The sequence below is a fragment of the Melanostigma gelatinosum genome, assembly GCF_949748355.1.
Source record: "Melanostigma gelatinosum genome assembly, chromosome: 3".
NCBI lineage: Eukaryota > Metazoa > Chordata > Actinopteri > Perciformes > Zoarcidae > Melanostigma > Melanostigma gelatinosum.
In genome coordinates, this window is record NC_136636.1 from 11,324,735 (window position 1) to 11,338,534 (window position 13,800).

Below are 13,800 nucleotides of genomic sequence, written 5' to 3' on the forward strand. Positions count from 1 at the left end.
TGCCTCTCTTTTCTTACAGGGTTTCTTGGTGACATTCAGCTGCTCACTTCATGCTCCACTTTCCTCAACATCAACCCAAATTCCAGTATCTGGTGCTCACATAACACGTAGCACAAGATTTTGACCAATGAGCAGCAGACCAATGAGACGTGGTAATGTTTCCACTGACTTTGCCCACCCGCCTCAATATTCTCCTATCATGGTGCACGAAGCTGGCTCAGCCATCCGTGCAGAAGCAACACTAGCCGTGGGCATGCTCGCTCACGCACACAAACACACACGCACACACTCGACACGACATGCTGACATTCAAGAAAACACAGGCAGTGCGTGTGTGTGTGTGTGTTATTGTGTATTTGAGGATGGATGTGGAGGAAGAGTGTTTGGGCCATGCTGAATGTGTGTGTGTGTGTTATGAGAAGCTCAGGCCACCTCTAACCACAGTGCAGGGGGACCTTGGAGCTCTTCCTCCTTCCTCTGAAGTGTGGTACATTAGCTTTGACGTGCACCCCCTCTCACACCGTACCTGTAAGCACGACACACCTCTAGTACAGTTACTGTGATGGCTGAGTACCAAGCTTGCAAGGCTCACTTCTGCTGGCCCCGGTTCAAGTAGGGTGAAATAACCTGCTCCCTATTGGCCGAGCTAACCATAAGCCCATATATTAATTCATTGCAAAAGTGGGGTTGATTAAGGTCCACGATTAGGTCCTTTCTTTGTCTTTCATTACACTGATTTAACCTGAGGGTGCACATCTGCTTCGGCTGATATCTTCAGAATATCTTCGTTTCTGAAAGTTGAATTTACTTTTGTAAACATTGGTGATTGTTGACTTAGGCTGACAACTTTTTATTCATCATTACCTCATTTCAGGTTATTCTTCGACAGAATTGCAACAATTCCTCTCAATATATCACACCGCATCATATTATGTGCTCAACCAAATCTGCATTGAGACCAAAATGACGAGATAACCGATGCCAGACTGTTATGTTTCCAGAGATTTAAACAGTGAGCAATTTGTGTAACCTTCCCTCCCACTCTAGACTGTGTTGTGCTGTCACAGGTCAGCTGCAGGAGTAGGAGGGGACAAGAACTGTCTGAGGGACCAGATAATGGACTACTGGGTTATTGATGAGTTAGATGAACAGAGAGAGTGTGAAAGAAAGAGAAAGAGCTAGAAAGAGAGAGAGGTTAGAAATAAGAAATAGACAACAATTTAGGGAGGAATGAAGAGAAAACATCAACAAGGATGACAACTAGTGTCACATCTACCTGAGACAAAAGGAAAGATGGAAAGAGAGAGAGGCTCACACATGTAAACACAGAGGCCTATGTTTAGGCCTGCATGACGTATCATTTCAGCATCGACGTTGCGATGTGTGCTCATGCACAGTTGTCACATCGCAGGACGTCCTACAACTATATTTGCTGCGTTACACACTCGGAAAACTTGCACGGCAGGGTTTCCACCAGTGTTCAACTTCTTCATAGAGGCTTAGTGAATGTAGACCCATGTTCACAATCTGTGTGTGTGTTAATTTGTGTTCATGTGTCTGTACAAGAGTCAAAGGACAGGTCAGTAGCATGTGAGGTCAAGTAAACAACACAACATGCAAAGGGTTGTGTGTGCGTGGTGTGTATGTTTAAATGTGTTTCACTGTGGACTAAGGGGTTAGAAGTTTTGGAAAGGAGGTGATGTGTGTGTGTGTGTGTGTGTGTGTGTGTGTGTGTGTGTGTGTGTCTTTCTCTCTGTGTGCTTGTATGCTGGCAAAAATAGCCAGTGTTGTCTCTGACTGGAACAGGTGTCCAAACATCACAGCACACACTCACACACCCATCAAACCCAACATGAAACTCACATCCCACCAGGAGGGCTATGGTGTCATGTCACAGAAATTATTTCTCAGATTTTGGAAAGCTCAATTCAGAGCCACAAACAATAGTTTTAAAACTAAATTGGTGGGGTTTCCTTGAAGGAATAGTTTTTCATTTGATCTCTTTTTTTGCCAAGAGTTGGATAAGATGAATCAAAACCAATCTTCTGTCTGAATGTGAAATATGGTAGTGACTTACCTAGCTTAGCAATAGCTATATGACTTCCCCTAAAACTACAAATCGTCATATCTACATTTCTCTTTCTGTATGGATGAAACTAAAGACACACAGAGCCATGCTGGATGTTTCATCTGCTTCCATTCCTTATGCTGAAGGAGCTAATAACCTCCTGGCTCGTGACACAGACCTGAGAGTGGTATCAATCTGCTCATCTAACGCATGGCAAACACCCTAGTTAGCACATTTCCCAAAATGTTGAACTGTTATTTAATTCTAACATCATTTTTTAAATCTGCCTTTCCATGGTATAATATTACACACTTAATCATCGAAAATAGTTGTAATATAGGAATATATGACCCAGAAATGCCAATGCTGTTTGACACACAGTGTTCACCCTGTCTGCTCTCTCTCTGCTTTGCACACACGCACACACTCACACACACTCACACACACACACACACACACACACACGCACACACACACACACACACACACACACACACCTACACACACACACACACACACACACACACACTTGCCTTATAACACATTCTACTTGACAGTGTCGGAACAGTTTTTCTCACACAGAAGAGGAACAGGCACTGTGTGTGTGTGTGTGTGTGTGTGTGCGTATACGGCACAAGCATGTGTGTGCATGCAAGCATGCGTCTCAGTGTGTGTTTAAAACCTAATTTGTCTTTGAGCAAACCCATCTCTGAGGGCTGAATTAGAAGCATTTTGCACTGTAATGGGCTGACATGTTAATCTGAAACTCTATTCTCTGTAGCTAATGAATATATCCATCCTAGTCTCTCGGTGTGTGTGTGTGTGTGTGTGTGTGTGTGTGTCTGTGGTAAAATGGCAACGTCGTCCCATTTTTATGATGCTGCTGAGGCAAATTTGAGCACTGATGCCAAGGTGATGTGGGTTTATGTATTTTTAACAATGACGACATTGAAGAGCATTGCATTTTGAATCACAAACAGTTTGTGTGTATGTGTGTGTGTGTGTGTGTGTGTGTGTGTGTGTGTGTGTGTGTGTGTGTGTGTGTGTGTGTGTGTGTGTGTGTGTGTGTGTGTGCGTGTGTGTGTGTGTGTGTGTGGTTATATATGTATATGTGGAGGAAAGGCATAGATCTGACAGTTCTGGGTCGGACCAGTCCCATTGATTCAGGAGACCCTACAGAAGACATAACAAAAACAGAAATACACACACACACACACACACACACACACACACACACACACACAAACACACACACCTTGTAGGTGAAGATGACAAATGTTTGTAGGCAAACGGAAGGAGAAGAGTGGTTGGATTTGGGCAAAAAAGGAGAGAAATACATCTCACATAGTCGTCAACACACATGTCGACAGGCTGACTGGAGGGCTACACAACAAAGGCGGCAAGAGCAAACGGATAGCTGTGATGTTGCATTGTCGTCGAGGGCATAAACACACCAACCACTGACACTTATAGGATGGTGGGGTCAGCAGCATCGGCAACTGCTACAACATGGCTCTCATGCATTCATCACACCAACACTTGAGATACCAGATACAGGATGTCATTCTTTTCCACACTTCCCTCTCATCATGAGAAGATGCACGCTGCAATATCCAATGATGCATCAAGGCCGGGACTATCCTCATATTTCTTCAGTTGAGCAGACAAAAACCAGAGTCGAAATCAATTGCAAATGAGAATTTCTCATTTCTCTGGATTGCTTCACCCACTGTCCGTTGCATCATCTCTCTGCTGTGTCTGCTGTGGAAATGACCACTGCTGGTGCACGAGTGTGTGTAATGTTTTGAGAGAGAGAGAGAGAGTGTGTGTGAGAGAGCGAGAGAGAGCAGGAAACAGTTTATGCATGTACGCGCCAGTCATAATGTCTGCATAATGTCCCTGAGGTCTATGACTGTATAACTAATACTTGTATTATTGCTAGAATAAAACATTACGCTGAACCAAGCAGGATTAGAAAACAAGCATGACAGCCTCTTCTCACTCTCGCCTCTCTCTCTCTCTCTCTGATACACACACACACACACACACACACACGCAAATAGACATGTATGCATGTGTGGAGGCAAGTAGCTCAGGGCCATGTACACTAGCAAGCGGCCATGTTTCTTTCACAAGAGGCTGCAGTGAGGCTGTCATCGTCAGCATGGTTCTCTCCCTCGCTCTCTCTCTCTCACACACACACACACACACACATACCCACACACCGTACTGTGACATCATGCCACGCATTTAGACCAGAGGGTCAGAGGGTAACGCAGCTTTATGTGCTGAGGCTTCATTGTCGTCATGCTCAGTGATTGCACCAGCCCTTATTCAGCTCTCTTTTTCTCAAATACACACACTTACATGCACACACATGGGTGACAGACGTCAAAGATATCCCAGTTTACCATCAGCACCTTTCACTCACATTACTACTGACAGGCAGCTCACCGCGTACAGAGGTGAGGCTGTTTCAATCCAGATGATGATCGGTGGGCCCTGCCCTCTTCTCTGACCAGCAAGGCTCTCGACAACTGGCTGAGACCTCCACAGTCTGAGCCAGCATTCTTCCTTGTGTGAGTAAAAACCCTCCATCGACCTCTGATCCGTCTTTCAACCTACTACATTACCTCTCTACCCACTAGACATTTAGATCCTCCTTTTGGCTTATTCTTATGGGGATTTCTTAACAGGAGTATACCTGGAGAACAGTCGTGTTCAACTTCCTCAGGTCTAGCTCTAGCGGTGGGACCAAAGGCACTTCATTTCATCAGTACCACCATGGCCGCATTAACCTGCTAATTAGCCTCGAGGCAAAATAAGATGCTTAGCCCCTATTAGCCTCCCACTTTCTGAGCAATCCGTATGCATTTTGTATGCTATAACATTACCTGGCTGGTATACGCAACAGTTAAGCACAATACTTAAATAAGCAAGGTCTTAATATTAGATTTTGACACAGATCAGGTAAAGCAGGGTCCACCTTGATGCCATTTTAAGGTAATTTGGTGCATATTCCCAATGTTCAGTTACATTAGCACAAAACAGTGGAGCTTTGCTAGTTGGAGGTTTCAAGATCACCACTGACCGGCCCACAGTAGACATGTGTCCATTCAACACCACCTTTGTACCTTGCGGTTGTTGCTGTCTTTGTGCAAAATGTAATCCGTCTCACCCCACACCACAGCCCGACCCTCCTCACCTGAGGCAGCGTGGCGTTGATCTGCCGCTGGAGCACGTCCCTCTCGTGCAGCGCCCCCTGCAGCTTAGTCTGAGACTGAATGAGGGTCTCCTGGGTCTCCCTGAGGGACTCCAGGAGCTTGTCCCTCTCGTCCAGCATGTTGACCATCAGCTGCTCGAAGTTGGCCTCCTGGTCCGAGCCGTTCGGGACGCAGCTGGTGCCTCTGGGAGGACCAGCCGAGTCTCCCTCGTTAATGGTCGGCATCACCTCGCACATCATCTTCCCAGCTCTGTGGTCTGGGCAACGCTATAGGACAGTGTTGCTGTCGGGATTAAAAATGGGATATATGTGGGTTATAAACCTGATAAACAGACGTACAGTAACTGAGAAGAGGGCCTTTTAACGCCCCGTAGCAACGGACCACCAATGCAATCGTAGATGCGCGTCTTACTCTCTTTGCATTACATTCCTCGTGCATCAAACGTGCATCCTTACATCGCCTTACCTAATCAGAGTGATTGAAACGATGAGATGATGGTTGACCTTTCATCCATATTAAGCGGCGTTTTTTCACCCCGTGAGCAGATCCGCCCTGCCCGGCGCGCCATGCACTCACATGTAGAAATCCCGGCGTGATTTGATTGACAGCTCAGAGATAGACGGGTACGTTTGGATGGGTGGTGCCCGCGAGCACGACGGAGATCATAGCATATTGGCAGAAAAATGTAAAAAAAAAAAAAAAAGGAAAAATATCCGAGTGGAAACGTTTAATCTGCGTCCTTAGACTTGGGGACAGTGAGAGCGAGTCTTATCTGCATCCGCCTTCTCCGCTTCCATCTCTCCACACACCGCCACCGAACCGACGCTCACTCCTCCCACACATAGACACACACATTTACACAGCCACACACACACACGCGCGCACACACACCCACACCCACACACACGCACACACACACACACACACACACACACAGACACAGGGGAATCTGCAGTTGTCACCACTAAGCTACAGCTCTGGAAATAAGGGACCAACTCCCAGCGTTTAACCTATAGGGCAAAGCGTTTGGCACCACATGCGCGTGCAAAAACGGAGGACTGCAGTGTGGTCAATATAATGTCACAGCATCATTTCTAAACTCTGTACTGGTATCATGCTTCTTCAGTTTTCACAGACTTGACCCTTAACTGGTCAAATGTAATTCACTTTTCACATCAGCACCACTAAGCGCGTTCACGACACAACAGCTGCTGAGACACGATGCGCGTTCTCGCAGCATCAGTTTAAACCAAGCCACAGAGGCAGGCTGTGCACTAAGAGTGAGCAGCGCACCCTGCAGGATCTAAAACGAAGTTTAAGATTATACATATTGACAGGCGTCTCCTGGCAATGTTTTGGCTGTGCCTTGCTCTGAGTGACGAACAGTCTCACTAAATAGTTTGGTCGGCTAGGCCGAGCAACCACTCAAACAGTCTTTGTCCAGGGTGAGAGGTGTTGGCTACAATCTTTCTTGCCCGCTTCAAGGTCCTGGAAGCGAACAAGTCTTGGAGGGACGGCAGATTGCAGCCAATCACTCTCTCAGCAGAGCGAATGCTGCGCTGCAGTCTGCCCTTGTCCTTGGCTGTGGATGCAGCGTAGCAGACGCTGATGGAGGAGCAGAGGATGGACTCAATGATGGCAGTGTAGAAGTGCACCATCATTGTCTCTGGCAGGTTGAACTTCTTTAGCTGCCTTATAAAGTATCCTCTAATGAGCCTTCTTGATGATGGAGCTGATATTAAGGTCTCACTTGAGGTTCTGGGTTATGGTGGTTATGGTGGAGCCCAGGAAGCAGAAGAATGTCTCAGCGTCGACGGGGGAGTCACACAGGGAGATAGGGGCAGGTAGGGTTGCATGCACATGTTGCTCTTTTTTTAATCCAATGAGTGAACTGTCTGATAATGTATATAAAATACATAAACTGAGCTATATCTTCCTTTAAGATTATTTTTTGATTCAGCATATTTGAATAATTGTGTTGCACTTTAAATGGTAAAAAGGGCAAGGCAAGTTTATTTGTTTCGCACATTTCAACAACAAGGCAATTCAAAGTGCTTCACATAAAACCATTAAAAACATCAAAACATAAGGCAAAAGAAAAGGAGATTTTAAAACAATTAAGAACATTGATTGAAACATTAAAAACAGTCCACAATTCCACATGACCACACTATGATCAGATTTGTATTTAAATACTGCTCTGACAAAATTCTGCAGGGGTTTGGCGACTGTAAAGTGTGAAGTGGATGTCATTATTAGGGTAAAAATTCAATCAATTAAAAAAAATACGTAAAGTTAATTTGTCATGGAAAGATAAAAGAAATAATTTGCCGACCGAAGACAAATTAAATGAAAGAAGAGCTTGTTGGAATAAGTGTTTCACCATCCGATAATTATTTTCTGATTATGAAAGAGGTCTAAACCCATAAAATATTGCACACATTAGTTCCTTCAATTATGTATTAATTTTCTCATATGTGCCAATATAGATGATGTAATTGTAAATTACTTTTTCTATCAATTTATATTACCTTTTTAATATGAGTAAATAAGGATAATTCATGTATTCACAGACTCAGTGCAAGATGATCACAACTTGAGTTTAAAAGTCTCCACTCAATTATATTTCACCTTTTAAGTTTAGATAGAAGCTTTAAAGATGGCTAAACGTCATTAACATACTCTAAATATATTATTGAATTGTAATTACTGATACATTACATTATTTCAACATTGAAGCTGGCAAAGTTTTGGCTTTTATTTTTTGAGATACCTCAAAATTGTACTTAAGTGCAGTTTAGATTGAAATTATGTTTTTCCTTTAATTACAAAGGATTCTGTTTTGCAGTTAGATAACGGATATAAATTGTTATGTGTAGATAAGAGGGTTTTTTGCATGGAGTTTATTACAGCTTTACCCCAAAATTGCTGAAGGGCTGTCAGCAAGTGAGATGTGATTTTAATGGCTGACCTACTCTGTGTAGTTGTAGATTGGATGAGTAACAATGAGAATATATATTGTTATTGTTACAAAAGCTGTTTACAAGAGGAAACTACTGGTACGCACCTGAGATGCAGATAGTAAAGGGCTTGATGAAAGCTCTGGCTGCAAATGAGAAGAACCTGATTTCTCCTGAAAACTCATCTGATACATCTCTAAAGGTGGAGAACACAAGTCAGTTACTGTGATGGCTATTGTCAGGGATTTTTTTCGTCTTCTCTGAATGACAAAAGTTGAATTCATTTTGCTTTGTTTCATATTTACTCTTGGAGATGTGGCTCTCTGCAGTTGATTTTTAAAGGCTTTGACAACAATGATGTCAACAGCCATTTTGGGATGCTGTGGCCTGCAGCACTTTCACAAACATATTTACATAGGTCAATGAACACAGCACTGTGGATCTTTTTAGCATTGTGACTCTTGGGTCTGATAACAATAAGTGATTTCTGCCAATGTCTTCCTTCTGGCTCAGTGATGTCTGGTGTACTTTGATGGTGTGCATTAGAAACCTTATGAGAGGCAGAGTCAAAAAGTATCTGTACTTTCATTCACTTTCTGATACTGCTGTTGAGTAATATGTGGATGGGCAGATAAAACAAGTAAGGAACAATCTCATGGCTCCTTAGTGAAGCCAGAAACACCCTGAGCAAGTAGTGCTTGTGTGTGTGTTTGTATTATCAAACAGACAGTATTTGAGACAATATCAAATGCACTAATATATAAAGATGTAGATATACAGATGTTATTAAAACTGAAATCGAGAAATAAAAGGAACATATATTTTCCCCACTGACGATCAACAAAGGTTTATCTTGTTTTTTCTTTGGTTTAAATATTCATAAAGCATGCTGAAAAGAAGCCCAGCTGCTTCAGATCGTGTTACTGTTCCTCCAAAAAAATAAAAAAATATTTGCCAAATACTTGACTGACTCAATTTGTACGTAATTGGCTGTAAAAACAAAGGAACAAACCTTCTTTTCTACACTTTTGGTCAGGAGAAATCATTGCAATGCTCACAATGACCAGCAGAGGGCAGTAAAGCAGCAGAGGGTGAAAACGACAACGATATTCTCGCGTTACTTGCACCGTCACGTCATTCCATGATGGCTGAAGATCCTGGGGGAACATTTTTCAATTTCTTTCTCATTTTTCTTTCTTTCTCTCTACTTCAGTTTGCCATAGAGACATGGCAGGAGCCACAGGCCCGTTAAGCGTTCGCAGATCATTCGTGTCGACATGCCCAAGAAAGGGAACCGAAAACGGCTGAAATTTAGAGCTGGGGACGTTTGTTCGGAATCAGGTAACACTTTTACAATATCCGGTTAGCTAACGCTGCCTAGCCCATACATTCATGAGTAGCGCCCGCTAGCTGTTAGCACTCAACATTTAATTATTTGACCCCTACGTATACTACAGTATAGCTAAAGTGAGTACTTACTAAGGTGGCCTTTTAGTGATTGTTTTCTGGTTTTAGCAAGAGCTAAAAGGTAACTACATCTAACGTAAGCGCTAAACTAATTCACCGGTTCAACGTCAACAATTGGCCTGTCAGTAGTGGTCATAGCTGGTTCTGCTATTTGAAAGACATGACTTCTAGACGGTGAGTAAATATTAGAAAATATATCTATTTTTTTTCCCAGTGACCGTTGCTGATTATGCTGATGCCGACCCAGCCATTGTGAAGTCGGGGAGGTTGAAAAAGGCTGTTGCAAATGCAGTTGCGAAAGAAGGTAACATTTAATGATCTAGCGTCACAGCCTGACAATTCGGCATATTAATGATTTGACTTTGCAGTGTCATTTGGCCAGATGATTCAAATGTCTAACATAACTGTGTTTCAGTGAAATTACTCTGTGGCCTGGAGGCCTCTCAGGGTGCTGTGGAGGAGGTCCTCTTGTCTTCACAGAGCGTCACAGCCGACGCTCTGGACAGCAGAGATGACCTAGAACCGGAAGAGGATGATGCTAAAGTGTCCCACAAGAAGAAAAACAAGAGGAGAAAGGGTATTATTTGTGTAAAAATCTGTAATGCACATGGAGGAATGAGTCATAACATTGAGGACTGACCAGTTAACTGTGATGTTCGCATGTTTTCACAGAAAGCATTGCGAGCGGTGATGGGGGGGTGTACCCAGTGGATATTTGGTTAATGCTCGCCTCCTATATCCGGCCCGAGGACGTGTGCAGATTTGCTCTAATCTGTAGGAATGCCTGGACGGTCACGTGCACCGCTGCATTTTGGACCAGGCTCTACAGAAGGTGAGGTGGTTTTTATTGATCAACTACGTGCAGTCAATGGTGAACAGATAAGAAGAGCTTGTATTTGAACTATTTGTTGTACAAATTATTGTGAATTTAACCAGAAAAATTTGTTTCTACTCCTAATTGTGATGGGATTTTGGTTGTTTGAAGTATTCCATAAAAGACTAATTTGCTGTTTTTCTCCTCAAAGCCAGTAGAAGTGAAAGTACTGCTCAGATTAAAACCTGTCTTTCTTCCATGCTTTTACTTTACTCATTGATCAATGTAATATAATAATACATTTGTCAGAGTGAAAACTACCGTACATGTAAAGTTCATGATTTATTCATAAAATGAGGACCATATCCAATAAACGGACACATTGTATAACTAACATGTCTTCTCGCTCTTCCATCTCTCACAAGGCACTACAAGACTGATGCTGACCTGCCGTTCCGTCTCCAGCGTGACTGCATTGACCGGATGTGCTCTTTACGTGCCCGTGTGATTCGCTCCCTTTTCCATTTGTATGAGCCATTCAGCCTGCGTGTCTCAAAAATTCCTGCCCTGCCAGAATCCACGCCCACAACCGTACTCAACTCCAAGGTAAATACTTTGATGTGTATTCAGCCACCTAACTTTACGGATGTGGAGCTTAAGTTTTGTATTTACTTTGTTTATGATGTGTTGGTATTGCAAGCTATCAGCTTAAAGGCTCAAGAGATCTGGCCTTTTTATGCAAATGCACCAATGACTAAATAGGACAACTTAGAGTTAACCAAGCCTGCTGATGTGATATCGAGGCTATACACAACCAGCCTGCTAGGTAGCTCAAAGGGAGCCATGATAGAGGCCCTTTATATAGTCTTGACACATCTCATTTTGTCTCGTGTTTTATCAAATTTTTATATTTTACTCCAGGAAGAAACACACGCATGCATGTCCAAACTTAAACTAGCCTTTCATTATGGAACTGTTGGTTTTATGTGCTCAATATTTCCTGTTGCAGTGTTTACTGTTCTGGGTCAGAAAGGTGTCGGGTACTCGGCCTGAGGTATTGTGGGAGTTCAACTTCAAGTTTCTAAAGCAGGTAAAAAGGGTTTGTTTAAAACCAACGACACTTCTTTCCTAATATGATAACCTTTTACATCGTTCGTAATAACCGGGCGTTGCTGTCATATTTACTTTTGCGTGTTATTGTCGTCATTTCCATCCCAGCAGAGACACAGTAAGAATGGTTGTGCCAAGTCCTTGTGCATGCCCAGACAATATGAAGACGTCCACACGAACCCAGACTCTGACTGCTACATGCTTCAGGTCACCACCCTCAACTTCATCTTCACCCCCGTGGTCATGGGCATGACACTGTCCCTGGTTAGTAACGCTTGGTTTTTGGTGGATATTAGGTACTACCGGTACTTTATATGGAGGAGAGAGAGCTGTGTTATTTTTTTATGAGTTACAGTCTATAAGAGTTTGCAGGTGTTTATCACCATCGCATAAAAGCTGAATGAATGAAAAGAGATGGTTTTAAGTGAATCACGTCAAAAATATCCAGATTTTGTGATTATATGCTAACAATTGTATTGTTATTGCATATATATATATATATATATATATATATATATATATATATAAAATGACAATTTCACACAAATTTCTAAAAGGACAAAATGATGAAGTGATACTGACGTAAACTGTAACCACTTGGCTGTAATTCGAGTTGATTATGAAATGGTGCACTAAGACCCTTAACTCCTCTCCTAATTTGAACTGGTTTGTCTCTGTCTGTCTTATAGTTCACAATCAACGTTAGCACAGACATGCGGCACCACCGCGTTCGTCTGGTGTTCCAGGACACGCCGCTCCAGCGGTGGAAGAAGAGGGGGGATCAGGGTGCGGCCCAGGTGGTGTTGGACCCAGTACACAGTGTGAAGCTCATGGACTGGTGGCACCCACAGTACCCCTCCTCACCCTACATATAGGAATCCGGCACACCAAGAACTCTGCTCTTATCTCTTCCCACTCATCAGAAATAGAATATTGGATGACTCAGCAAAACCCTGGATTATGTTCATTCTCAGTTGATTTCACATTTCGATCATCATTGTCAGATGATGGCAAAAGTGTATAATGTTTCACAATATAGAAAACACTGTGATTAAATCACAGTGATGGATGATATATCTTGATAAATTGCTCAATGTGTATATTAGAGCTACCAGTTGCATAAAAAGATTCACAGGTCTGCCATTGTTTTACATTGGATAATAAGTTGCATGCTGAACCTACATGTGGAACACATTTTTTAAAACTCATGGATATTTTAGACATTGCAACAGTCTGTCACTTTCTTGTTCTGTTACATTTATTTGTACCGCTCACTTGAAAAAGTACACAAAAGTATCTTGATTTTTGCATCGGTTTATAATTTTACAATGTTGCATCAACAGAGTTGTATTGTTTTAAAATCATGTTTTTTAAGTTATGCATTTAGTTTAAGGCAGCAACACTTAGTATTGTGTGAATATTAATGACACTGCTCTTTACTGAAGGGGCCAAAGAGATGATTTACCGCAGACGTCTTCCACTCATCTACTGATTTGGGTGGCGTGGCTTTTCTTTGTAGTGTTTCTTGGCTAAAAACATCTTGATTGTCTCCTTCCGCGTGTGAGCCACGAGCCCCACTGCCTGCTGGGAAATCTCATTCTCAACTTTGAATTGCTCAAAGTGCTGAAAGTGGTCTTTAGTGAGTGTTAACTGAGTTGAATCATACCAATCACATGCTTGATTATGTTTGGGAAAGAGCTACCATTGATTTATCTGTCCACCAGACACATTCAAAGTTATTTAACCTGGATTGATTTGCACATATACATATTGTGACTGAAAAAACAATCAATTAACCACAAACAATTTACAAGAATAAAAGTCAGAACAGCTGGATGTTGTGGTTATCAGCAGTTGGTTGTTGAAGTGGTTAGTCTAGTGTCATCTGAGTTAATTGATTAAAAAAAACTAAAATGTATTGCACTGAATTAAAATCTGAAACTGCCCATTCAAAATGTCTCCAGTCTGGTCATGAAATGTTGATTTACAATATATATTTTTTGATTTTGCTTCCCTCATGTTGTCATACTGGGTATTACCGCTGTGCTATGGTCCTTATCTACATATACAAAGTTCTCCTGCTGTTCGGGCACTTATACAAGTGAACATGCCATATTCAGTCAGACATTAGGCGGTTTTTATAATCACTTAGATACA

At 42.4% G+C, this 13,800-nt stretch overlaps 2 protein-coding genes across 3 annotated transcripts in view; one reads left to right on the forward strand and one right to left on the reverse strand.

Annotated features, from left to right (window-relative positions):
- The window catches only part of ppfia4 (PTPRF interacting protein alpha 4), a 47,978-nt gene extending 42,095 nt beyond the window's left edge, over positions 1 to 5,883 (reverse strand). Inside the window, exons 1-2 of the mRNA XM_079265560.1 lie at positions 5,758 to 5,883; positions 5,274 to 5,574 (exon numbers count right to left, since the gene is read on the reverse strand). Of these exons, the coding sequence (XP_079121686.1) occupies positions 5,274 to 5,531 (258 nt within the window). The 5' untranslated portion in view covers positions 5,532 to 5,574; positions 5,758 to 5,883. The remainder of the gene's footprint in view (positions 1 to 5,273; positions 5,575 to 5,757) is intronic.
- A 3,522-nt stretch (positions 5,884 to 9,405) lies between these two features.
- On the forward strand, positions 9,406 to 13,583 carry tmem183a (transmembrane protein 183A). 2 transcript variants are annotated; one of them, XM_079265472.1, is made up of 8 exons: positions 9,406 to 9,593; positions 9,934 to 10,023; positions 10,135 to 10,296; positions 10,392 to 10,551; positions 10,959 to 11,139; positions 11,543 to 11,623; positions 11,752 to 11,907; positions 12,333 to 13,583. In XM_079265472.1, exons 1-8 carry the CDS (start codon positions 9,530 to 9,532, stop codon positions 12,516 to 12,518), a joined length of 1,080 nt encoding a protein of 359 aa, XP_079121598.1. In that variant the 5' UTR covers positions 9,406 to 9,529; the 3' UTR covers positions 12,519 to 13,583. The 2 variants fall into 2 exon arrangements, with proteins under 2 accessions (XP_079121598.1, XP_079121599.1); XM_079265473.1 differs by having other exon boundaries at positions 11,755 to 11,907.
- Positions 13,584 to 13,800: the final 217 nt, after the last annotated feature.